Below are 27,970 nucleotides of genomic sequence, written 5' to 3'. Positions count from 1 at the left end.
TCAGGTGATATAGTGGTTTACAGCAAGGTGCATATAGGAAAATCCTCTATGAAAAGCAGGATTGTGACTGTCTCGCTATATAAAATCAACAATCAGCTCTGAAGGGAAACTAATGTAAGAAAAATAAGTGGTATGAAGTAGGGTCAATGAATTTTTCCGGTGTCATATTATGTAATTTCTGCTATATTCCATCTCACAAGAACAATAAGAGATCTTTTTTTCACCTACAATTCATTATTTCAGTAAAGAAGAAGGCAGAAGTACTATGTGATACACTGTTCCTTTTAAGAAAAAAAAAAAAAAAAAAAAAAAAAAGGATCAGAAATAGTGCTGTCCCTTTTCAATGACATAGTTCTGAAAAGTATTAAGTACCCAAAGGCAGTAGTGTTGATTGAATGGAACAGGTCTAGATGATCTAATTAGCAGAGGAGGGGGTGGAATGCTTGTTCTTTCTTTAAGTATGTGGGATCATGAGACCAAATTTAGACAGCGCGTTTAAGATTTTCTCCGAGGACATGTCTGGAATGTTATTTTCTTAGAGTGCCTATCCAAATTCCAGCAAAGTCTAATAAAAGGATTTCTGTAGGACAAGTTGTGTCTGTAATTTGTTGGTTAATAATCCTTAATGGATCCTTTCCTTTGTGAATTTATTTTGGAATCCATGGTATTCTGTAACAATGAGTTTCACAATTTAATTATGTACTACATGAAACACTGCTTCCTGTTTGTTTTAAATTCTCTGTCTCATCATTGCATTTCATGACCCTATTTCTCGTGTTACAAGCAAAAAATGAACAGTCATTTCCTTTTCACCTCCTCCACATAATGCATGATTTTATGCCATTCTTTCATATCTCCCTTTCTCTTCAGTCTTCTCTGCTCCAAACTGTTCTCTAGTTTGATTAACCTCACCTTCATACGCAGTCATCCTCTTTTAGATGTTTCTTCAAACTTACGATTTCTCTACCATTTTTGAGATGGACCACACTGCTTGTCCTGAAGCCATATGCAAGGACCACCCTTTGGCTTGCAAAATGGCCTGAGAATATCATTCAAAGGAAAAATTACAGAATTCTTCAGTAAGCAGTGAATTCACAGGGTGGTGACTGAATGAATGAGTGTGAGTGAATAAAGATGTCAGACAAAATCCTTCCAATTAGTTCTAAAAAAACCTCCTAAATGTAATTGCAGTGCAAAAATATAACTACAGGTAAATTTGCTGTCACATTTTAAAAGTGTGCTCAGAAGTTACCTGTGGTTGTAGTATTTGTTGTTTCAGATGTTATTTTCCTTCACTCCATGACTTTAATAAACTACTTTATTATCTTTTACTTTTGTAGACCAACGGTGCATATTCCTTCACTGCTAATACATAAATTATTCCTAATACTTGTGAGCTATCAGTTAGTGGAGTTGCTCTTTACATTATGCACTTTCACAGCTACCTTCTTGTATTGCTTTGAACCTACATAGGAGTCCTTTTGCATTTCTCTGACTCATGACAGACTGAATTTAAATTCTGGTGAGACGTTTTGAACTGCTGTAAGGGGAATCCTTGTTAGAAGTGTCTCTTTGTTTTGTTGACCATTAATAATGCTACAATTTTATCATGCATGGAAATCTCTGCTTTTAAAATTATTTTAATAACAGTTATTCCCTGCACATGCACTTTGTTAGAGAAATTTCTTGGGGGTTTGATTCTGTATGTTTTAATATTTGAGAGTTTGTGTTCATGATGCAATCTGGTAAAACAGCTTTTTTGCTTGATCTCTCCAGAGTGGGACTCACAATTAGACGCAGATTTACTTCCTGAACATTATTACACTTTGTGTGATCACATGTTACAAAGAAATGGACTTAAATCTGGGGCAGTTATATTTGAAGAATTTACAGTAATAGTAGAATTCTGAGAATGTACAAGCTGAAAGGAAAATTTTCATAAAGTTCAGTAAAGGAAAAAAGATCTAAGGCTGACTTTTGATTTGTGAGCCTCCTATGCTTTTGCCAGATATGAAAACTCTGGGGGGCTCTAGGCTGAGGTTTCTCTACATATAGTGAAATCTTCTCCTGTTTTCTGATTTTTTTCTTCCCTTGTTCATTTTAAGAAGCTTTATGACTTCAATGACAAATGTGGTTGCTTTCATGCATAGCATAGACATGAAGGAAATGCAATAGCTAAAGTCTTTCATTTGGTGAAACATTACACCTAAAAATGTGTCATATACCATACTTGATTACTGGTGTCCGGGCATAACCACAGTGAGAAGAAAAGAAAGTCATTGGGCACTTGCAGATCAATTCTCAAAGGTCTCATAAGCCAGTACCAGTATTCTGGAAGCAGTCCAGTATCTCTTCTAAAATTAAATTTAAATTTATCTTTTTGCACAAGATCTTTATGCTATTTCAGTCAGTTGTATCCCTTCAAAAGGATATTCAATGGTTTCATAAGGACTTTTTGTTGCATCTTGGACAGAGGGGTGATTTTCAACTGTGTTCTAATTTCCTAACAGTAAAAGGAGAAAATAATCTAAATATTGCCCTTGTCAGAACCACTACAGAATTTCTGTGGGATTGGAATCTAATTAATCATATGAACTTCCTCAATAAAACCCAGGCATTTTTATATGTTTCCCATATCATGAGCAATTTTACATACTTTCAGTTCATAATGCAAGCTTCATTCAGTCTGAAACTGTAATATTCAATAAAATTTCCCTTGATATGAGTCAAAAATGTCCTAAATGATTTTTGCTCTATATTTTACTGTCTTTGCTACCAATTAAATGATCTGTGAATACTGGCAATTACACTGCCTTCCTTTGCCAAATCACTAAAGTATCAGTAAAGGGTCATCTTTTAAACAGCTACAAATTAATCACAAAAGCCAACCTTTATCACATCCATACAGTGATTTTAATGTGGAATGGCCCCCTTATGCCTCCTAATTTATTTTTTTTTTGGTGAATTGCAGCTATATTGCATCACAGGACATTAAACATGTTTCAGCTCATGGGACTGTTTTTAGAAATTGAAAACAAATGTTATAATAGGATAAATTATAATATCTGAAGCAGTAACAGTTTCCTAGTAGGCATGGCTATTTAATAGACTGCTTACATTTTCAGTTGGTAAATGTAACAGTATCTTTCACTGGCTGAAATGGTAGAATTTTTTTTTATTCTGTTTGACAGTAACACCAAAATACCAAGGCAAAAGGGCAAGAAAGTCAGTAACAAGTGTAGAATTAGTTTGTGAAATTATTCTCATTAGCTGAGTTATCATTGTTAGCAGAAAGTAAATAGGATTTTTTTTTTTTTTTTTTTTTTTGCGTATTAATGAGGATTCAAACTGCGTGGCTTCCCAGCAGTGTATTGTTACCATGTTTAAAAAGCTGACTTTTACCATGTTAAAAGAAGAGAAGAAGAAACAGGGGATAGAGATAGTTTCTTGCTCTTGTATAGGAAGCTATTGGAGTCTGGAATTAGAAGCCATGTGAGGGCAAAGAGGAAGGAAGTTGAAATATTCATAGTATTGTTTCCATTTTTACCTGGAAACTGAAAAGTGTAGTCTGGCAGACAGACAGCTCATTTATAATTGGCAGAGTTGGAATGTCCTCAACACCTCATCTTGCTAAATAAAATGATCTGAAGAGGGGTGTATCATGAGCCCAGTGGAGCCAAATGCCTCAATAGTGTGTCAGTCTGTCCATCCTTATGATGAAAACTTTGGTGCATAGTGATGTATTTTAATCTGGTGTCATGATCTTCACAGTCTCTGCATAAATCTGTAAACTAGCAGATATATTCTCTGGTACAATATGCTATTAACTATTCTTTGAGTTTGCTCACGGGAAGAGTAAATATATAAATGATAATACAAGATGTGAAGAGAAGAAATGCTCATTCCAGCTGAAAGTGCAAGCTTTTAACTGGGCTTCAATTTTATGGTTATGGTCAGTAACAGTGAGCCTTTCAATGTTTGATATGAAAAATGACATATCCAGTTATAAACATGGTGCTGGAACATTAATTCATTAGCACATGATAGGAAGGAGAACCATATCTAAAATACTGAGAACATCTGCACTGTCAAACATTCTTATTTCTCACTTGGCCTGCACTTTAGTTAGACTGGTAAAAACTGAATGCAAATACGTATCATTTAATTAATGTTGTAAAACTCTGTATAAACCAATCTGACATACAAATGTATGCTACTCATGGTGATTTCTGTGCAATTAAAAAAAAACCAAAAACAATAGATAATTTATTGAGGTTTTCTCCATTAATATTATTATTATTATTATTATTATTATTATTATTATTATTATTATCAGTGTTAAGGTCACTAAGGTTTCCTGGAATGGAGAGCTTTTATTATACAAGGTAAGTGAACTCCCATTTAGCTAGAACAGCTGTCATTTCAGTCACCTGTATATTTCTCTTTCTACAACTCCCATTGGTCAATATCTTGATTGATAAATTTTCTTAAGATCAGAATATTGATTAATTCTTGTCAGAGTGGCATCTAATGAAGTTGAGATTGATGCATTTGGTCTGTTAGTAGAAATCCTCTGATCTTTTAAGGAGATCTGCTTTTGGGAAGAGTAACTGATGACAAGAACACACGATTAACAATATGCAAATATGGAATCAGAAATAAAACTTACATCCTGTGAGACTAAAACATCTTTCTGCTCTGTACTGCTTTCTGATTTGGTTGTAATTAAATGCATTTTGCTGGTAACTGGCAAAGATTCTTAAAGTGTCATGCAAGAAATAAAGGTTTACCCTTAATTATCAATTTCAGGATGGGCTTATATTTGATATCTCATGACAATATAGGAACTGTAAGAAGATCTTGGGTTTTATATAATTGTCCTCTAGAAGCTGTGTTGTAATTATTTTTATTTCTTTCTATCTCTTTCAAAAAAAATTACACTTTGTGGTGTTCTAAAATATCCTTAACTTACATATCTTAGATGTCAATATCTTGAGGGTTTATAAACCATTGCTTATTATACTACATACTGCATTTTATGTCACTAACTGAAAACAGTTAAGCATTCACGTCAGAAACTATCATTCATTGTCATGACAGATGAGAATGACACACATGATGTGATCCCGGATATAAAAATGTTATACAAAACCCATTACATTTTACACTGTGCTTTATATCACTATGTGTACACAGACAGGTGAAACAAAGTTTCCTAAAGTTCAGTAGTAAACATGGCTGCATAAAGACAGTCATCCATTTGAAGATTTGATTCAATACAGCTGGTAGCCAAACTTCTCCATAAAATAATTCTTATAGAGTTTTAGGAAATATGGCTTCATTTAGCACACAAGTTGCATATTCAGACCTTCAGTGTATTTTCTGGTCTTGGGTATTGTGTAGTCTTTTTTATATTTTTTCTATATCTTTCCTGTTCATTTGTGCCAAATGTGTAATAAAGGATCATGTATGACTAATAGTAATCACATCCAGATGAGAACTGTGTCTCTTTTTTCTCTCCTGGTTGAATAACATTATGCTCAGTAGTTATAAAGGTAGCCCATGCATTTAACAGACAATGCCTTTAAGTCAGGGTGGGAATGACTGAAAATCCTTGAAAGTCTGTCACATTTTGGCAGCAGGTATCATAAAAATAAACTCCTGTTAAGTAGGTCTATTACTGAGACAGGTTTAATTCTCTTAGATTCAGCTGAATATTTCATGCTCAAGGTTTATACCTGTGTCAAGCTCCCAGTAGCTGACCCATGTCTTCTTCTACCCTCAAGTCCCACCAGCTGGGGAAAACAACTTTCTAGTTCAGTGTTGTTCCTGAGGAATCCCTTACTGTGCAGAGAGCTAAGAAGTATTAGTTTCTGTGTCCTCAAGAGGACTGATGAGACTTCAGCTCCAGCCTAAAACCAACAACTGACTTAACTCAGAACCTGTGAGGAAGCACTAACTTTTCCTCTACCTAAAAAATATTACTTACCCACTCTGGACATTAATTCAGTGTTGTGATTTCAAGCTTTGTCTTTAAGCATATTTTAGTCCTTTTATACTCTGTCCTTTGAAATAATGTGATGATCGAGTATCCTGATCGAGGTTCTGGCCATTCCAGATCTTTCTTACATTTTCCTAGAGATGCAAGACAGACATTGAAGTGGCCAGCTGGGAATTTCCCAGCCTACAGCTAGCACTACATTTCAAATAACAGTATGGGCTGGCTAAGTGAAAGAGCAGGACAGAACAAAGTATGTTAATAGGAGCCCCATTGACAGAGTTGTGAGAAGGATAGAAAGTTTACCTCCAAAGCATGATAGAAATATGTAAGAGTCACTTTCTGTAACATTACTGCTTGCCAGTAAATTCATCTCTGTAAACAGAATAGCAGCAACAGTATGTTTAATGAGTTAGAAATCATGCTACAGATAAAGCTTGAATTCTTAGAGTGTTCATCATCTCTAGTAATTTCCATTTCTAAGAACATATATTTCTAGAACATGTTGCAATGGGGTTTATTTCTATTATTGTCAAGCCTGAAACTGCAAGATGCAAAGATCTCATATAAAATCATTCCACGTCCTCAATTGCTTGTAATGGGTGTTAAAGGAGTTTACTTATTTCAAGGCACGATCTTTTCATAAAAGCTGATGTTCATATTCAGAATAATGTGCTGTTCAAATCAGTGTTACAAAACTTTAAAACTTGAATGCCGTAAAAGTAAGCATAATGCATGAAATAGTCTTTCATGTTTTCCCTCCTGTGTTCATTTCTTTTAGTGCTGGAGTCGGCAGGACTGGCTGTTTCATTGTGATAGATGCCATGTTAGAGAGAATAAAGCATGAAAAGACTGTAGATATTTATGGCCACGTAACTCTAATGAGAGCACAGAGGAATTACATGGTTCAAACTGAGGACCAGTACATCTTTATCCACGATGCACTGCTGGAAGCAGTGACATGTGGAAATACCGAAGTGCCAGCCAGAAACCTGTATGCATATATCCAGAAGCTGACACAGATAGAAACAGGCGAGAATGTGACAGGAATGGAACTGGAATTTAAGGTACTCAGATTTTATGTTGCGGGGAACAAAAAACAAATGGTGTAACACAATGCTGCTCTGTCCTCCACCAGTTGTTTCTAGTAATCAAATATAAGCCGTCAGCAGGCTAAAATTTTAAATTAAGAAGACAATCCCTTGTAACACGTACAATTCTATCCTCAAGTGGTGTGCAGGCAAGAACCATTCAGTGAGGGTGGTTTAACCCTGCTGTTCCTTTATTGTTTCAATAGCTTGAAATGTGTGTTTGTCTAATGGTTTAATGTTCAAATTTGTCCATATGCATTAACGGAGCAGACATTAACTCTTATAAGGTGATAAAATAATGCAAATTTGTGAATAAGGTGAAAAGATTTGCAAATATATAGGTAATGCAGTAGAATATGGAAAAGTAAGCATTTGAAATTAACAAATAATGATCAGAGTCCATTAGATCTGATAGTGTCATTTGGTTTTGTTATACCTGACCTTAATTACTTTAATTTACTTTCAACAGCGTCTTGCTAGCTCTAAGGCTCACACTTCAAGATTCATCAGTGCCAATCTTCCATGTAATAAATTTAAAAATCGCCTTGTCAATATTATGCCATATGAGTCTACAAGGGTATGCTTGCAGCCAATCCGAGGAGTAGAAGGCTCTGATTATATTAATGCCAGTTTCATTGATGGATACAGGTACTAATGTTGATGTGTTCTCGTATGGGCTGTTTTAAAAGAAACAAAAATTTTAATGCAATTATATTGAAAATAACAAAATTTAATATTGAAATTTAGTATTGTTAATTATCTGTACATGTCATATTTGGGTGGTTTATTAAATATTAATAAAAGATTTAAATTTTCATCCGTGCAATACAGTAAAAATCTGTAAAAGACATTGAGCCTTAAATGTTACGTTTTTACCTTTAAACTTGAGAACTCCCTTTACCTTGAGAACTCCCAGTATGTTTTACATGCTGAAATTTACTGAGATTTTAAGTATATTCATGATTTGAAATCCATATTTCTTCACAACTATTATTCTTAGAAAAATAGATAGAAATAACATACAAGGAGACACAGTCTCTGTGTCAAGGTGATAACCTGTGATCCTGGAACACTGATTATGACTAGCTGTATCTGCCAAGTACTTTATGCATAAGCAGTTATGTAGCACGCCAGCATCTTCATGACACTATGGAGCAATATGCTCTCAGCTGACTTAAGCAGCTAGTAGAAAAGGCATAGTGGTATAGTTTCCCTAAGGCAGCTTAGGTGTACCTGAGTATCTTTATTGACAGAGATCATGTTCTGAGCCTCTACTCATAATTGGAAAAAACGTTCATCTCAGATGTCACCCACAGAGGTGTTTCTGTTGACTGAAAGAAGTAAGAATAACATGAACTGGTCATCACCTTATAAAGCTGCTGATTTTTAACAGCTTCATGGTAGCTTCTACCAGTAGGATATTAAGGCCTGGAAATACAGTGCAGTCCATTTCTGAATTTTCTTCCTGCCTCACTTTTGCTGGAGGCATCAGACTGTTGAAAAGGAGTTAATAAAAAAACTGCTTGATGCTATAATTCCTAAACCTAATAGATTGTTAGACAGTTATTTCTACAAAATGAACCACCACAACTAAGTGTTTCTTAAGTGCTTTTTACAGCACACAAAATTGAGCTATTAGAGTTGCATTAAAATTTAAATAATAATGATAAAGACATACATCATAATATTGAGTAATTTCCTTCTCAAAGTTCTAAAAATAAAAAACCATCATTTGATTAAACAATCATCATAAGCTTCTAGTATGCTTATTATTAATAGTATATAAATTTTCCACTAGATAATGTTCACATATAAACAAAGAATGTGTATCAATTCACTTTTTTAATTAAAATATTTTTCTTAATTTACTTTTTTTTCAACATAGACAACAAAAAGCTTACATAGCTACACAGGGTCCTTTAGCAGAAACAACTGAAGACTTCTGGAGAATGCTCTGGGAGCATAATTCTACAATTGTTGTCATGCTCACTAAGCTACGAGAAATGGGCAGAGTAAGTACTGCTGTAATACTCCTTTACTAATGTGTTTGTTATAATTATTTCTTATTAAAATATCTAATTGTTATTGAGAATGTCTAAAGATAAAGGAGAGGAATTACGTTCCTTCTTTTGAAATATCAGTGATATTATTGATCACCAGGTGTAAGATTTTCCAATCTGCAAATGTGTTGCAATAGACGAGCTAGATATGGCATTTTACTGTGGGACACACTGAGATTCAAAAACTGCCTGTTGCATTCCAGACTATGCAGAGAAAGCATTGGTATCTATTGAAAAACAAAGATTTCTGCTTTGGAAACTTTGTTTCTGCAGCATCTGGTTTTGACAATGTTAAAAGAAAGTGTGCTATTTTTGATATCTGAATGTCTTCTGTGTGTTCTTAGCTCTGAACTTTAAAGTTTCAGCACACAGTTTACAGTCCTAAACTCATTCAAGTGCTGCTTTTTGTAATGGGAAGAATGAAGCAGTTTACTATCTGGAGAGGATTACATCAAGATAAAACCAGTATGTGATAAGTGAAATCTGAGTCAGGGCATATGTCTGGGGAATAGAGATGATTCAGGACATGGTGGATGCAGAGAGTCCTGACTGAGGCCAGGGGGACTTGCTTCAACAAGGAAGAAAGAAAACTGAAGGTGGTCTCAAGATCTAAATTCCATTCTGTATTGAAAATTAGGCTAGGGATGGCTCTTGTCACTGATAAATAATAGAACTGAGCAGAAGTATAAACGAGTTCAACAAGAGAGAACCCCTTTGTAATGCAATATTGAAGATCATTTTTTATTCTAGGTATGGAACTTCATGCTCACAGCAAGACAGATAGTTGATGTTCTTGTCACTAATGGCACTGTCCATGACTATTACACTTATCTGAGTAAAAAAGGTTTTATATCAGTTTATGGTAGTGGTCTCAAGTAACAGGAAATAAATTTTGCTTGATTATTTTATAGGAAAAATGCCACCAATACTGGCCTGCGGAGCGCTCAGCCAGATATCAGTATTTTGTGGTAGATCCAATGGCAGAGTACAACATGCCACAGTATATTCTGAGGGAATTCAAGGTTACAGATGCAAGGGTAAGTTAATATGGCAATACACATAAGTTTAAAAGAAAATGTCAATTACTTTCTTTTCATCTCATTTGTTTTAATTTTTTACTATTATTAGAGAAACCCTAGTGGTGTACTTTCTACAAGCAATAAACAAAAAGTAGATAACGTTATCATTAAATAAATGGGATCTTTGTGCAATAACAGTTGACTTTGCTCAGATCCCTAACACCTGGGCAGCACAAGTTTGTAAAGTTCTGAATAACTATTTGTAAAAAAATACATTAGATGATTTGAGGACCATTTTCCCTTTTCTCCTCATTTCCCCCTTGATCATTTTGGGGGCAATTTTTGTCATTTACAGCTGTAAATATGTTGGTTTGCACCACCTGCTAGGCTGAGTGAGTATGAAGGTTAATAAATTGAGATTTAAAAACTGCAGAGCAAATAGCATTCATAAGAAAAGCTTGACAAGCTTTGCACATTATAATTTGATTTTTGGCATAGCATATTTTCAGCACTCTTGTGTATCTGCAGAGTACATACATGCAGCTGTGACCCCAGCATCCTTATTTTCATACTGCATTTCTTATCTGAATTTCTGAGTCTGAAACTGAGCACTGATATAAGATCATATGTACATAAACTATTATAAAATATATTTGGCACTTCTCAGACATTTGATTTTTAGTAATTTAGTCTGCATGGCAGAAAAAATGACTGCTATCTCAATTTCTTTAAGTGCTGGAGAATACTATTTGTTCAAGCAAAATAGCAAGATGTACTGTCCAGGAATAACATGAGTGATTACTCAGAGTTGGCAGTCAGCACCGAAAGTATTAGACTTTCTCATAATTAGCTATACCGCTGCTTTAAATGTTAGCTTCAAATTGAATTAGGTAGTACTGATAATTTAGGGAGACAGTATTTGTCACTAACCAAGTCAGCATGTGAATATTTTAATTTGGCAAGTGACTTATGTGTATGTGTTTTTGAAAAGAAACTGTAGACACACTGGATCAGATTTGAAATCTAGTAAGGATTATATGACTCATCGCTTCTCTACCTATTTGTGCTTACAAAAGTGGAGAAGAGCAAGCTCCTAACTTCAGTCTTTAATCACACTTTTAAGCACAGACAGCCAAAGCCAATTTCACTACAACAGTGGTGATAATTTTCATAGAACATCTATTAAAAATCTATTCCATCTCAACCTGGAAGAAGTCTTATGTGACATAGTTCACCAAGCTCAGATTACAAAACATCAATGATAACAAAAAGCCACAGATGTAGTTGAAGTGTCTGAAAATAGTATAAATTTCCAAAAGGTTCTTTGAAGAGTTTATAAAGGACTAGCATATTTATGAAAGTCAGTTTACTTATAGCTAGCAAGCCAATAAAAAGTCTGAAATGGTCAGGTAACTTAATTTGCCAGAAATAGTTTTATTGGACCTGATATTAATACAACTCTTTTTAAAAGTGCCAAGTATACATGCACCTTGGCAGTCCTGTTGTGACATTTTACTGTCACATATCACTGCTTCTCAAATTTTAAAAATCTCTTTACCTTGATGGTTCAAATTTTGTTAAACAAGTCGTTGGCAAGCTCACAAGGCCATCTTAAATTTTCTAGGTGTATTATGAAACTATAGCTCTTTCCAAATTTAATGGAAAGTGGTGAGAACTACTTACCAAAATGTACATTATAGTTTTCCTGTAGTAAGGCTTTTATGCCTGACACAACAGGTAATTGGGACCATATAACTAGATTGTTGTATTCAGAGAAGAGTAAACGCTGCAGTGGTTGTAACCAGCCTCTCTCTATCTTATCTTCACACCCATCCATAATGTTAGAATATCATCTGTGCTCTGACAGAGCCAAGCCAGCCTATTATTCCCCAGGGACAAGAAAAGAAGCACACTGCCTTTGTAGGAGTCAGCAGCAAGTGTCTGGTGTGGAACTCCTGTTATTTCTGAAACTGATCTGAGAATTGTTGTAAGGTGAAATTGACCTCTGTAACTGTTTCAATCTACTGCTTCTGACTGCTTTATATTCACTTTCTCTGTAAACTCCAGAGGTCAATATGTTGGAGCAGCCTCATTTAAGGCTAAACTATTAGTGATGGCTGTAAGAGAGTATTATAAATTCTACAGCCTCATTAAAAGACAATTGAATATCCCCTGCAAGGAGCAAGAAGAAATCCAAAGAGTCAGCCAGTCAGTAGAATGATACATTGAAAACCCTCAGCTCCGTGTAAGGATCTGAAAATTTATATTTTGATAAATAACTGTGCAAAATGTCACAATGTTTGAAAGTAAAAATTTTAACAAAATATGGCATTTGTATTTGGACTGCTGTTGGCAAACATCTCATTAAAAAAACACACCATCGTTTATAATGCCAGTAGCAGAGGGAACTGTGTAAGAAATTGCAGATTACTTCCCAATATGCTTTAATGCTAGTCTAACTTCAGAATAACTAACTTTACTTCTGTGTTCATTAAATAGCATTAAGTAACAGAAGTTGCTGCCATTAAAACTAAATCAGAACGGTTTTCACAAACTGGCACTGGATTATTGAGTTATTATGATCATGAAATACACCAATACAGTTGATTTAGACACAGCTGGAAAAAAAACAAATATCATCAGACCTATTTTCCCATAGAAATTTATAGTCTTTCCAATGACAGCCTAGACTTATGTAAAGCAGCATTCTTCTTATCTTTCCTACCCCTAAAAAGTTACTGTTATTTTAGAGTAATTCCCATTAGAAATTGTTGAAGAGCTTCCATGTCTTTAACCAACATGTTTCACGTGAGTCAGACTTAAGGTTTTCTTTCCTTACTTTAGAAGAATGGATGGTTACTTTGGAGTGAATCAGCCTTTTGTTTTATCTTCTTGATTAATTAATGTCATGTGCCTAAAGCTAGCTGAAGGATGCAATTTCATTATGTCTTCTCGGGGGAAAAGGGGGATCATAGAGACCATTATGAGAGAAGTCTGCATTAACAAAATGCCATTTTGGTAGGAAATATTTAGTTCTTTGTATTGATGCCAACATGAAATAAAACTCAGTAAATGTTTTCAAACAGATTTATTTTTTTTAAGTGGGCAAAAACGTTCTGGAGAAATAGACTACTAAATTGTCACTGTGCTTTAGTGGGAATATAAGAGATAAAGTCAAAGAAGTGTATGTGTGTCCCCTCATAGAGCAGTGACTGACACACAGACCCATTTTCTGTTTCCCTTCCCATCTGCGACATGAGAGGCAAAAACCCATAGTAACAGAAGAAACATAAGAGCAAATTATTGTTTTTTCCTTTGGTTATTTTTAAAATTAATTCTGTTTCATTTCAAAGGTCTATAATAGCTGAGTGCTTGTGGCAGAGGGAAACAGAAAAAGATTCTTCTTGCCTCCAGCATAACTTATTGCTTCTTGAGGGGGATCTTCTATAATCATTTCTATTTTCCATGAGTTTCACTTAGAATACCATTTTAAACACATGGTAGGGTAGGTGCTTAGGAAATATGTCTAGAGGCACTGGTTCACATCAGTAGCTCATGTGCCCATGCTTTTATGTCCACGCTTTTAAACATTACTGCTGTGTGGATTGACAGTGTCAAAATGATCAAGAAAATGTTTGAAACTGCAGAACAAATTTACTTCGTCCATTTGTATTGTATTTTTTCTGTTTATGTGTCCCCACCATTTACAAATGAAATAGGCATACAGCAGAAGTTGGTGTTTAATACTTCCATTGGCTTCATTATAAAAATAACAATGCTGCAGTATTCTGCAGCTTCAAACAATCCTCTTAGTATGCCCAATAAAAGGGAATGAACAGCTTCAGCTTACTTGTTTTGAGAGAGAAAGCCCTTCTTGATTTTTGACTGAGTTAAAGCTGTTAGTGAATGAAATTGCCATGATTGGAGGGAAGTTTATGGATTGTTAAACAACTGGCTTGTCTTGACCTATCTTCTTCTAGACAAATGCCCACCTCATGGAAAGCATCATACTATTAAAAATATCATCTGCAAAGAGGGGAATGACTAAACAAGTTTTATCAGTGAAGATATTCCTGCCATGGAGAAGATGAGCATATCTAGGAAATGTAGAGTCATTCTGAATGTCCTTATTTTACCTGTTCTTTATTTAAAGGAATTTGCAGTCCACAGGATTCAAAACATAACTTAAAAAAAAAAAAACAAAAAAAAAAACAAAAACACACAAACAAACAAACAAAAAAACAAACCTGGTGAGATTGTTATTACTTTAGCCTTAGACATGCTTTTTACACAGACATAAAGTCAGACAGCAATCCTATCCAGTGCAAAAGCCAACCTATTCAATGTTGTTAGTGAAACTGCACTTCTGGGCCAGTGTGTCCAAAAGCACCAGCCAGCACCAGCAATTGACAGAATCTTCATAAACACGATCTTAGCCATTACCTCAATGCCCTTGTTTTGTGATTGCCTTTCTGTTTGTTGGCTGATTGACTTCCAGCTACTGGAACATGCTTTTGGGATACATTATTTGTCTCTTTTGTTAAAGGATGGCCAGTCCCGAACAGTGAGGCAGTTCCAGTTCACTGACTGGCCAGAACAAGGAGTGCCAAAGTCTGGAGAAGGATTTATTGACTTCATAGGCCAAGTGCATAAAACAAAAGAGCAGTTTGGTCAGGATGGACCAATTTCTGTTCATTGCAGGTAAGTAAACAAAGCCTCAAAAAACCTCATGTGCAGATTTGTTGTTTTTCTAAAGTTGATTGCTGATTGCAGTGATAGTAGGTGAACTATCAGAAAATATCATCAAATAGAAGATCTAAAAAGGAAAGCATAGGACTGTTTCACAAAACGGGAACTGTTTGGTGATATCCCATTTACACAGAAAAGGTTGTTCTGAAATATGTGGAAGCACATCATTTTTTTCTTCACTTAAAATGTTTCTAATGAAGGATAAAAACTATCTGGTCAATCCTACACATGGAAAGGAGTAGGAAGAGCCTTATCACAGACTACTATATCTGATAATTTTTTTCTACTGCTAATTAAAAGTGAGGCTATTATATTGGTGGGAATTATTAGCTGTAAACAAGCTAGTTACACCTCAGTATCACATTAGTAGCACTCAGCAGCACTATCTTAAGAAAGGGAATGGAATAGAAAGACATGTTTAGAAACTTTGCCTGTCAAAAAATCATTGAGGTTTCAGTTAGTGAGTTCTAACTTCAGAAAGTAATGCCCATTTTTTGATATGATGACTTCCCTCAATTCCTTTACAATTGATACACAGATGAAATCAGCTTGCAGGGTGGATAGGAGTAATCCAGGGAGGGTTTTTTAATATTCTTCTATTTTTTATTTCTTTTCTCTACAGTGTTGTAGAGTCTATAACAGAAGCCCCAAAATAGTATCTTTATCTTATATCTCTTATTTAATAAATGAATTTCTACAAATTCCTTTAGGATTTTAGATACTCATTTTTACAACATTGAATTATTTTTCAGTAGATTAAATGTTATTTATATAACAGAGATGCAAAATACTGATACAGGTTCCAAGTCTTTCCTGCAAGCCAAGTAATGCCCCAATACTAGCATGAAAACAAAATGAACAAGTTTACTAGAGCATATGAATGTAAGAGGGAGAGAGAGTCTTGTCCTTCCAAAGCCAGAAGCAACCAGTAGTTGTTAAAACACCAGTGTGTTTTAACAGAGTTCCTTATGCTCCCCTAATCTCTAAGACTGACAAATGCATTGGACTATTTGAATCCTACTTTTTTTGTGTGCCTAAAAATTTTTATGGCCTGCTAAGAACAGCATTGCAGAGCAGTGTTTGAGATTAATTTGGCAAGAGAAAATGAAGGACAACCATGATAAGAATGAGCTTTATTCTTCCTGACATTAATGAGTTTTGAGAGAAGTAATAAGCAATATTTATGCCTTTATGCAGACATACATAAGAAAGTAAAGTGATGGTATTCTTCTAAGTTCTTTGTACTATGCAAACTTGTCCACTTGTGACTACAATGAAATACTGCTTGCAGTAGCTTATACATCCCTCCAAATGGTTGTCATCTTTCACGATGAAATTATGGGGATTTGTACCATTGACTTCAGCAGAAACAAAGTCAAATCCAGAATAATTCATCATGGTTTGGTCTTAAAATGTCTTATCATCATTGTAAGGACAATTTAGAGATTGGTAACGCTAATCATCATTATCAGTGTTAGTCAACTCACATGAACAGGAAATGTCCCTAGCAAAATTAGTAGGTTTATTTGTTTCTTTCAGGAAGCACAAAATCATCGGTACCCTCACTTTCATAGTCTTTGTGGAATTATTGCAGTAATGCCTACAGCTTGTACCATGATGTGTTTTTAAAGATTTCCCTTGTACAGAGAAATTCTTCACATGACAGACTCCCCTACTGCTGCTTCCCTGTGGTTTCCTTCCCACTCTAAGCATTTTTCACAAGTTTGCTTTATCTGTTACGCAGTAAACCCCTGTCACACACAATTTTAAAATGTTGTCCTTCTCTGGCTTTTTTACAAAGGGATTGGTATGTTACTTTAAAAATTTCTAACTTCATCAGGCAATTAATTAAAAAATATTTTAAAGAACAAAGGACTGCTCACTTTGAAGCAAAATTCTCACTTCAACCAATTAAAATACTTACAGTCTTGTTATTCCAGACTTTACCTGGAGAGTTAGGAAGACTACGCTTTCCCAGAATGCATTCAGGATGTATTTTTAACTACAAACTCTTCTCTCTTAGTAAAACGTGGCTCAAAGCATCCTAACTTTGGTTTCTAACTGCTTAAACTTTGGTGAATCATACTACATCATGAAGTAGTGCTTTCTCTATTTACAAAATTCAAGATTCTTTAAAACCTGTGTCTCATTGCTTCATTAAGTATTGTGATAGCATGCAGTTTGCTCTTTGGCTTGCACTGAAAGAAAGCAGATGATTGTTACAATGGTACTAGTACTAATGTGGATTTCCATCTTCAGAAATCCTAAGCATATTCTAATAGGATCTGATACAACATTAAAATATGCTTGTCACTTTCAGGGGAACAGGATCAGTTTCCTACAGACTTTACCAAAATATTTCATGTGATGATTTGCAAGCACTGAGATCTTTTCATATTAGTCTTTCTTGTTAAGTAGCTTCTCCAGATAAGTTTTCATTTCTTAAACAAAACAGCAAATTAATTCCCTCCTTTTGCTGAATTAAAGAGTTCTGAGTAGGTTTGGGGTTTTTTTTAATAATAAAGATTGACTAATTTGTTATTTAGAAAATCATTTTGTTGGGTATCTTTAAATAGTTGAGCTAGACTAGGAGCAAGAGCAGAAACTGGTAATCTGTCCTCACTCTGCTGGTCACCCTTTGGGCTGCTTGGTTTAGATCACAGTTTCATCAGCTCTATAAAGTCCAAGCAGGTTCCAACACTAATTTTCAAGGATTTTTTCAGCAAGTTTCTTAAACATTGGCGTTCTAGTTTATCTCATCAGGGAAAGGAGAACATATACTCCAGTTGCTCAAGATGTCCAGGACTGTTGTTATCACATATAAGTAAATAAGCATGGAGAGCATATTCTGTCAAGTTCTGTCAATTGTCCTTTGGCTTCAGCTCTCCGAAGGCACAGAAGTTATGCAAAATTTCTAAATCAAATCACATATGTTTAATAATCCTAGAAGTGCTCTGATCTAGACCACACACAAAAGTACTGTCATACAATTTGGACATTTGATTTCCACGGTGAATTCACTGAATCTCTGTCACAATCTGTATCAATGTTCAGAGCTTTTCAGTCTTTCCCTGCAGTTCATGTTCTTTATCTGATTGGAGAAAACCTTGAGAAATTATTAACATCCACAGTGAGATGTTGGGGTGCTTATTTTCCACCCATACAAGTTCAGATTTGGAAAATGGTTTTTTCTGTGTAGTTACCTGTCTCTTTGTCCAAGAGTCATCCTCATGAATAAGCAATTGTTTAATTTTAATAACTGACAACTATTGGCTCTATTTATTACAGGAATTTCTATCACTTATTGGGCATTTTAGCTAATAACAGAAACCAAAGACAGAACAGGGAGCAAACAAGCCATATGTTCAACAAAGACTTTCCAGACTAACGTAGACAGTCATGGCATACATCTATCAGTATTGGAAACCTAAAGATGCAGACTACCAGACTTGAATAAAAGTTGTGTCTTAAGGGTTTTTGATCCATTATTTAAATTGTAGCGTATATGAAAAATTGCAATATTAATTGAAAATCCACTGTCTATCTGTAACTCAAAGTAGAAGGTAAACTAACACACTGAAGATCTGCAAAACAGGTCATATTTTACAGCAAGCAGTAAAATACATTTTGGCATATTTTAGTTTTATCAACTCCAGTGTAGGTCTTTGGCAACAAATATTATCATTTGCCTTCATCATGCACTGATTATGTCTGGATGAACAAACCAAGTCACTTTACAATGAAGACTGGAGAGTCAGGAAGTAGTTAGTAGCATGCGAATTCCTTGAGTGCAACTATTCTTCCAAACACAATGTGGTGGTTTGCTGTGGAGTTTTGCTTAGTGAGCCTTTCACCATACAGAAATCTGTACACATATGGTGTGTTGTAACCACAGATAATTTGTCAGCCAATTCTTTCAGCATTAATTAATTAACATTCCTTTTTTCCTTTTTTTTTTTTAATTGCAACAGTGCGGGTGTTGGAAGGACTGGAGTATTCATAACCCTGAGCATTGTGTTAGAAAGAATGAGATATGAAGGTGTTGTAGATATCTTCCAGACTGTCAAAATGTTAAGAACGCAGCGGCCAGCCATGGTACAGACAGAGGTGAGCAAAAGAATATCCATATAAAATGATGATGGAAAAGAAGGGGTATTTCCTCAGCCAAAAATGCACAGATAGAGACTGTAGAAAATGTACTTACATTTATATCTAACATCGTGTAGTGACTGTATGACTACAGTGTAAAATCTGCCATAAAGGTACTGCAAGGACTATTCCCTGTTACAGCAGTAGATAGCCAAAGCTGAGGGGGGGGGGGATATTTCAGTAGTGGATCCTAATTTATGGTAGTTGAGGAAAACCATTTTTGAAGAAGCATTACCTATTTTTATTTGAACCTTTGTTTCCAGGCAGAAATGTGTGGTAATAAAGGAGGAAAATTGTTTCTGCCACTGACATATTCATGGTTTTCTTGACTTTGTGTCATGAAGCAAGTGGCTCTTCGGTCTGAAAATCATAATGGTAAATTCTGTGTTCAGGAAAAGTATAGTGTAAATATTTTTCTGTTCTAGCAAGAGTGCCATAGAGAAATAAGGAAAGGGATGAGCAGTATTAACTGATTTCCTGGACCTGGATGCTTGGAACTCTGTCATGTCATAAAGAATACTTATACATTTTCAGTTGTTCTTAATTTCTACTTAAATTTCTGAACAGGAGACTTGGACTAAGCCGGAGACAATAGATTAGGAGAACCAAGCAAAAGGGCAAGAGAACAGAAACATTTTAAGTCATACATTTATTTAGTATAATTTGATTGACGCTGTCCTTTAAATTACAGTGTGTGAAGTTTAAAATGGTTCTCCAGAGTTCGCCATTTTGTATTTAAAATTAACTGGGTAGAAAAAGACTAGGTAATCTTACTTTTAAGAAGACAACTTTGTGAAAACTTACATGAAAAATAAAGATACTTATTTTTAATCTTGTCAGTTAGCCAAGTAAACCACTGTGACTAAACTGAAGAGTTAATTCCATTTCTTTTCCATTACCATCATTCTTCTGGATAAGCAAAATGAAAAATGACTGCTTTCTGTTGTTTTGGTTCCAAGAAATAACTACAGTATACAGAACTATGCTTCTTGGAGCCTGCCTGACAAATACAGAGTTCAGCTATGCAATACATTCTCCTTACTCCTGCTTTGACTTATTCCTGTATGTTACCCTTCATCTCCCCTGCTGAAAGTAGAAGTGTTGTGTACTCATTTCTTTCAGGATTCTGTAGAAAACAAATCTCTCATTCAGTAGTATAAACTGCCAGGAAATCTAATCCTTATTCAACAAAGCACTTGAACTCCAAGTGGACCACACATAGACTTAAAATTTACACTTCTAATGCATTCTCACACCGTTCGAACAGGAAGCAGAAAAGAACTATAAGTGATCACGCCACTACATTGAAGTAAATATCTGATTAATTTCCTGGTCTCCAAAAGAATTTGCGTTGTGATCTTAATGAGTATAACCTGTGTGGGGTTACCACATAGCACTAAAACATAAATAAGCAGACCTTCTTGATAGTTTGGATGGCTTTCAAAAGCACTTTCTTTTCTTTTTTTCTTTCTTTTTAACACTTAAACCTTACTGGCAGTTGCAAATGAGTACACAGACACACTATTTTAGTGTAAGTGTACAACATTACATAAATGTGCAAAAGGACTGCTGTGTGGGGGTGACAGTAAAATAAAATGCCAAATGTTGGCTTCACCAGAGGTATATCAAATCTCTCACCACTCTAAATTTTTCTCTGTTTCCAGATGTAGGGTGAAATACAATCTGTTTCATGTTATTAAGGTGCTTTAGCTGCATATTTCTCTCTTAAGCCTTTTTCTTGCCACAGGCTAAGATACCTTCACATCTTCATCAAAGCCTATATTACTGAAAGGTTGGGATTCCCTTTGCTTCCTTAACATGTTTTTAACCTGCTGGTTTTCCATACAGCATTCTGTATTAAGGCTGTGATAGATTTTGTCACTTAACGTGTTGTGCTTGCTATAGAGTTAATTGAATATTTTGCTACTCATTTTCAAGTACATGGGGCAACAATGATGCTCCCATAAGAAGAGAGCTTTATGCTGATGTTATATTAATCCAGAACAACAAACGATCGTAGTTGAGTGTATAGTCTTCACAAAAAGAAGCTGCATTCTGTGGAAAATGTTATTGCATTAAAATGAGTGTCTGTCTTCATCTGTTGTAACTGAGAATGGTTTTCTGTTGATGTCAGCAAGATAATATTGCTGAACTGCAGATACGTCTATGGTATATTTGTCTGTAGCCACAAAGTATTCATTCTTAGTTGAAAGAAAATAGAAACCAACCAACAAGCTGGCTTTTTGATGCTTTTGTTTTCTATCTTTCTTTCTCCAGGATCAATACCAGTTCTGCTATCGAGCCGCACTGGAATATCTGGGCAGCTTTGATCACTATGCAACATAAAAACCCATCGTGGATTTTTATTGCAGGCCCTTTAAGATCCAGAGAGCCGCTTCTGAGCCATACGATGTGCTTTAGAAGTACTTCTTAACTCTTAGCTAAGGAGCGATTATTGGGGATATATAAAATAAAAAACAAACAAACAAAAATAATGGGGATATATAAAACAAAACAACAAAAAAAAACCCTATTCCATGTGGACCAAGAATTCACAGTTTAATAACCTAACCATAATAAAAGAATCCTGACCACTGAGGCGTCTGAAGGATCTCATTTACAGATACCTCAAGGGTTCGACATTGGTTGAAGTTAAAGGGAAGAGGAAATTAATCAGAAAGAATGATCATCTTGTTCAGGATTGCATGCTTTTGCAAAGAGGAATTTTGAGAGAACTGCAGTTCAGTGCAAGATGTTTGTTAAGAGGTTGGGTCCTGGCTTCTCAAATAAAGCGGACTCTTTACTTCAACATCACCCCTTCGAATTATATTGCTCATCATAACACTTTAGGGAAAATGTGGGAATGTTTAAAAAGAAAGTCCTTGATTTAGTTTTTTAGTATTGTAAAGATACTGCTGACCTGTGCTTCATTTTTAACTGTGTAAACTTTTTCCTTTTTTTAACAAGAATTTATCATTCAATGAAGTGAATTAAAGAAAAGGTTGCGTAACTGTTAATCTTTTTGTTTAAAAACTGTAGATTTTTTTTAAGCTGTAGAACTGTTATCTGTAATATCGTGCTGTAGAAATGTTAAATAATTTGAAAATTTGCACATTTTTGTGCAGTCCTATATTTATCTACAGTACCACAGTCTTGTTAGATATTACTTTTACAGTTTTGTTTGTTTTATTTTTCTTTAAGAAAATATTCATTTAAATCAGTTAAATAAAAATGGGGCTTTTTGGTTTCTTTTGGAATCAACAGGGAGGCGCAAAGTATAAAGATGCTGCTAACACACATACACACATGCACACATATGCACATGCACACCCACACACTCTCTCTTTCTCTATATATAAATATAACTGTCTACCCTTCTCTAACTCTCTGTGTAGTTACAGAGATACAGATAGGTAGATATTCACACACATACACATGAACATATCAATTCTTCCATACCTGGATTTATCAAAGCATTGGGAAACTTTTTCAGCATACTACAATTATATTAAACTACTATTTGATCATCTCTGCATTTCCAAGATTCATAAACTCCTGTTTCAAATGGAAGTGAGGAATGCACATCATTGATATTTGACCATCACCTGTATCCCAAATAATATTTCTCTCCATGTTACCACTTGAACACGCACACATGCGCGCGCACGCACACACACACACACACACACATTTTATGTGATTTAGGCTTCCAGTGAAGTTCAATATTTGTAACACTATAGTGCAATAAGAAATCATATTATTAAATGTAGGAGGTGTGCATGTGGGAAAGGTCAGTGCATATCCCTTTAGGAGGGAAGAACGTTGTAATATACTAGGTATTAAGATGTTTTAAAATTGTATTCAATAGTATACTGTCTATAGTGTGCGCTATATAATTTACATTTATCTTATGTAACAGGGCAAAGCCAAACACACATTGCTCTGTGAAATCAAATGTTTTCTGGCATACAGCATTGTTTGGGGATGCTGGGTTTTATTTTCATTTTACATTTAGAGTGCCTTATATTTGATGCCTATTTTGAATAGCATTTCTTTAAGTTAACCTTAATTTGTATTTAGTTCAGTTTGTTCATATCTCTGTTATTCTTTTCAAACATTTTAATACATGTATCAGACCATTTTGAGACATGAATTTCCAGTTTCTAATCAAGTATGGATGGTAATAAATTATAACCCAAAACATGTAGGTAGTCAAGGACCTTTATCTTTCCCTATTTCTAATAACAGACCAGCCCACAAATTAAAAATCTGTTTCTCATTGGTTTTTCAAACCCACTGTGTCACTGGTTATAGTGCTATCGTTGCAGAAATGTAGCAGTACACTAGCAGTGTAGTTGACATTAGCAGTGCTCATGGGTTTGGTGTTTTTTTTTTAATTCTGGACCAAGTCCTTACTCATTCACTTCTGTCAACAGATTGCTAGTCAACCCATTGCTTTCAGTACGAGGGTTCATGTAAGGCTAGCAAGATGGAGTCCACAGGATATATTTGAGAATTACACTAGGTTTACTTCCAGGGAACAAAGAAAATTCTCTAAATGGCACAAAGTATTTTTGGAGACTCCTTATAGGATGCCATTAATATTGACCCTCATTTCCATCATGTCTTCTGCCATTGTCAGTACATGAGTATCAAAGGAATTCTTTCTTTGGGGTTGGCATTGGTATGGCTTGTCAATGTGACCTCAACGTTTTTTCTTCCAATTTTCCCAGTACTAGCAGAGAGAAAATATGAAAGACCAAACTCTAGCAAGCATTGTGTTTGAGCACTTTTGTAAAGAAAATCGAAACAAAAATATAAATATATATCTATGGAATAAAAGTATTATAGAAGGCTACCTCAGAATGAGATTCTATAACTTACATCTGAACCAGAGAAGAATGTGCACTATATTTCTTTTTCTTATCATTTCTTGATTTATATATTAATATAGTTACTGAAGCGCCAGGTTATGTGATGTGATCATGTTCTTAAACTCAAGTGTAGAGGATCAGAAAACACAAATAACATCATTTTGGAAACATAGACTAGGGAAGATACTTGCACACTGGATCTGTAAAAGGATCAGAGCATTCTGCCTGGCAGACTGTCTTGCAAGATCCAAAGAAAATGCGGGAATTAATTTAAAAAAAAAAAAAAGAAGAAAAAGAAGAGCCAATTTGTGAGGAAAACTGTTGTACAACTAAATATTCCTTTTAGTTTTTATATTTCTTAAGACAACTGTAGCATCATTGATGTGCATTCCACTTTCTGTATTGTTATATATAGTCACTCAACAGTTAATTTACATTTTTATCATCTTTGTCTACATACATCATACATTTCCAAGCTTAAAATTAGTTTTATCAGCATAACCAGTACGGTGCTATTATTTACGTTTATATGTGTAGTTATGTCTAGTTTTGTAATTAGTTGCAAGGGGGATAAAACCCCACAAAATACATAGAAATGATTTATTCAGAAGTTTAATTTAGCTGTTTTTTTAAAAGTCGAGTGGTTAGACAGTGGAGAGGATGGCTGGGGGAAGGTGTGGCCCCTCTAGGGAGATTTGCACTTTCTATATGTACCTTTGTACTATGCACTGCCCTATTGATTCTACACCCAGTAATGTTATAACTTGAAACCATCTGTAAGAAAATGCTTATAAAATCCACTTGTGTGTATTTAAATGACACAGAACATGTAAAAGGAAAAAAGAAGCTTGCAAAGACTAAAAACAATGCAACTTTTTTTTTTCCTTTTATTCTCTCCTATTTTTCTTTTTTTTTTTTTTTTTTTTTTTTTTTTTTTTTTCTTGGTGCCCTGATACTCCACAGATATCAGAAGGCTGCAGGTCTCATCATAATCATTCATTATGTGGCTTTGCCATTCAAGCTTGGAGTGTCTTTACAAAGATAATAAAAAATTGTGTTCTTTGCTCTTGTTTTGGATGCATAGACTGAAAAATTTAAAAAATTACCTTGTAAAATGGCTTGTTAAAAAAAGATACAATTACCTCTAATTAGTAGTACGCATAAATGTTTTACAGAATGAAAGGCGTGCTTTTATTTTCTTACTTCGTTACATTGGTGGCGAAAGAAAGTCTGTATGAAAATCAGTTCTTTGCTGACACAAGATCCATTTGTTACAAATGAATTCTAATAAAATGTCAGTGTTATGCAGCCCTGGTCTTCTTTCTTAAGCAGTACTTTTAAAATCAAAACTTGTTTGGTCCCTCTTGGTGATAAAGGAGTTTAATTGGAACTACAAAGCAGTCATTAATCTTCTTAACTAGCAGCTGGACAGTGGAAAATGCCTTCTTACGTTAGCAAATATATATCATCTTCAGAAGCACATTTTGAGCCAGCATAGGCAATCTCTTTGGCATAAATTCCCATAGCTTCATGAATATAATTGAAATTATCACAGTTTACATGCCTCAGGAGTTCCCCTTTGTGCTTTAGCAATGTATCATTACACTGAGAAAATAGACTTCTGTCCATTCGTAGGTGCAACCCAAAGAGGGAAGAATATTCACATAATTGGGGTAAATTATGAATTTTTCAGTACTGTGGATTTGATGGGTTCTGGAGTAAATCCAGTTACTACCAGAATTCAGTTACTGAAATTGTGACAAGCAGTCGTGACAGACTTTTTACTCATTTCTGCTAGGCACTGCATGTGTAGCAAGTGCAACCATGGGTCTGTGAAGCTACTATCCAAATACTATGCAAGTGTTTTCAAACACTTTGAAAAAGTTTTAGATGATCATGCCAAGTGTAGAGGCAATCTACAAGGGGCATGGCATAGCAATCTATTCAAAGAAAATATGAAAGAGTGTTGTTCCATTTGCTTGTTTTGAAAGAGCGCAGGTTCTGTCTCGAAGATTGCTTTGTTAGTAAGGGAACACAGTCTATCAATGATTAGTATTAAATACATGTTAGTAAAGAATTCTCTGTGCTGGAAGGATGTGCAAAGACATTAACATTCAACTAATTTCAAAGAACTTGTATCGTTCTTAACCGAATTTCCATGTTAAGATGGTGTTAATAGTGTAAATGTGAAGCCTTGGTATTCTTAAAGAATCTTATTAATGTTTTTCCACTGACTTCTGTGGATTTTACAATTACTGCTTTGCAGGCTGCCTTTGGCTTGAACCGTTTTTGCGTAGTCTGTGCAAGGTGGTTTAAAGCTGTATTATGTAAGGGTTTCTTTAACTGTCTGAGTGGCTTTAGATCGTGCCCTTTAATGTCAGCATTGACTTCTTTGGATTTTCCTGTTCTCTGCATCTAGCATGGGCCAAAATAAAGTGTGAACATGAATATTGACAAAAATATTTGGCTATGTATGGGTTAATACATTTTAACTTAATGGGTTTTAACAAGACTAGTTCTAATTCATGCTTCCTTCTCACAGAAAAAAATACTATGTCATGTACTTTGAGATCATTAAAGAAATGTTGTTGAGATGTGAAATTAACCCATCTCAGAGAAAAATAGAATAACATTTGCATCTCTTCAATGTTATAAAAACACTTGGACCAAATTCCCAGATTCCCAGAATCTTTGGTGTTCTTTCAGTCTGGTATCTCTCAAAATAACACAGTCAGTCTGATTATAGAGCAAGAAAGAATTTCCATCTGTGATTTGTATTTCTGTGTGAGCTTAGGGCAAAAGTGAGCCACTGGCAAAGATATAAACAAAGTACTGAAAAAATACTGGTAGGGAATACATAGAAAGATCCTGTTCACTAACCAGTGTTCAGAACAAGTCAAAACCCAATGAAACATACCCATCACTGGTAAAAAAAAAAAAAAAAACAAAAAAAAAAACAAAAACAAAAACAAACAAACAAAAAAACCAGAAAAATGTTCACAGAAATTGTTGAGTCCTTTTTGCTTCAGATGTGAACATGACCCTTTTCTTTTTTCCCCTCTTAACCAGCTTTATAAGTAGAACGAGATTTAATTACTTTTCACAGACTTTGGAATTTTGAGGAAAATAACCAGCAAATTTGCTGATGTGTAAAACCAACCTACCAGTGATAAATGACTTCCATAAAACAACATTAAAAAAAAAAAAAATACATATCTTGCCTGTGGAGTTGCTGAATTCTATGAAATAGCCTTGCATTTTGAAACCTTGAAACATCTTCAGACAATCATTCTTAAAAAATAACACTAGATCAAAATGGCAAAAATATCTACAGAAGGTACCAAATTATACCAATATTACTTGCACTGTCAAATAATATATTTAAAGCAGTTTCAGAAGTGTGAAAAAGTACTTTTTTCATTCTGTTACTGCACATGGGGAAGTGAAACACTGGTGGGGTACGAGGCTACAAACCTGTAGCAAATTTTTATTTTAAGATCTGTGGCAAATTTTATTTTATTTTATTTTATTTTATTTTATTTTATTTTATTTTATTTTATTTTATTTTATTTATTTTTAATTCTCTTTATATTATTTTATTTTTAAGGAGGGAATATTAATGCTCTGCTACTAACTGCAACTATTTGGAGAGTTACTTAATTCAAAAACTGAATAATTGAATAATTTAGTTGTAATGCTATTCAGGAGAGAGTGTTTTCTTTTTACACTGTCCTGTGTGTTTTAAATAAGGTGGTTCTGTTCTCCAAATCTGCTTATGAAGGATACCATAGTAGGATACAGAATATTTTTCTATCCATAATGCAGTGAGTCAGGATGGGAGGAAACATCTGCCAGCTAGCTTTCAGAGGAAAGCAGAACGATAACCTGCAAATGAGACACTGTAGTGAATAGAGATCATTTTGCATCTAGACTATAAATAGGATGCTTTTGAACCTAAAATGCATTCAGCTTGCTTCTGTCAGCAGAAGTCTTTATTTTGTAGCAGAAACAAGCAAACAACCTTTCTTTG

At 34.7% G+C, this 27,970-nt stretch overlaps 1 protein-coding gene across 39 annotated transcripts in view; it reads left to right on the top strand.

Moving 5' to 3' along the window:
- PTPRD (protein tyrosine phosphatase, receptor type D) overlaps positions 1-25,248 on the top strand; it is a 468,274-nt gene extending 443,026 nt beyond the window's left edge. For 35 of the 39 annotated variants that reach the window (XM_026866835.1, XM_026866834.1, XM_026866836.1 and 32 more), the window contains 7 exons: positions 6,780-7,065; positions 7,559-7,737; positions 8,975-9,101; positions 10,061-10,186; positions 14,715-14,869; positions 18,889-19,024; positions 21,344-21,547. In XM_026866835.1, the coding sequence (XP_026722636.1) occupies positions 6,780-7,065; positions 7,559-7,737; positions 8,975-9,101; positions 10,061-10,186; positions 14,715-14,869; positions 18,889-19,024; positions 21,344-21,412 (1,078 nt within the window). In that variant the 3' untranslated portion in view covers positions 21,413-21,547. Of the gene's footprint in view, positions 1-6,779; positions 7,066-7,558; positions 7,738-8,974; positions 9,102-10,060; positions 10,187-14,714; positions 14,870-18,888; positions 19,025-21,343 lie in introns of all 39 variants that reach the window. The other 4 variants (XM_026866869.1, XM_026866870.1, XM_026866871.1 and 1 more) reach the window with 1 other exon arrangement.
- The last annotated feature ends 2,722 nt before the right edge of the window (positions 25,249-27,970 follow it).

This window comes from Athene cunicularia, assembly GCF_003259725.1.
Source record: "Athene cunicularia isolate RWA chromosome Z unlocalized genomic scaffold, athCun1 chrZ_part4, whole genome shotgun sequence".
In the NCBI taxonomy this organism is placed as follows: domain Eukaryota; kingdom Metazoa; phylum Chordata; class Aves; order Strigiformes; family Strigidae; genus Athene; species Athene cunicularia.
The sequence above is the reverse complement of the archived record's forward strand: the minus strand, read 5'-3'. Positions and strand labels throughout refer to the sequence as shown.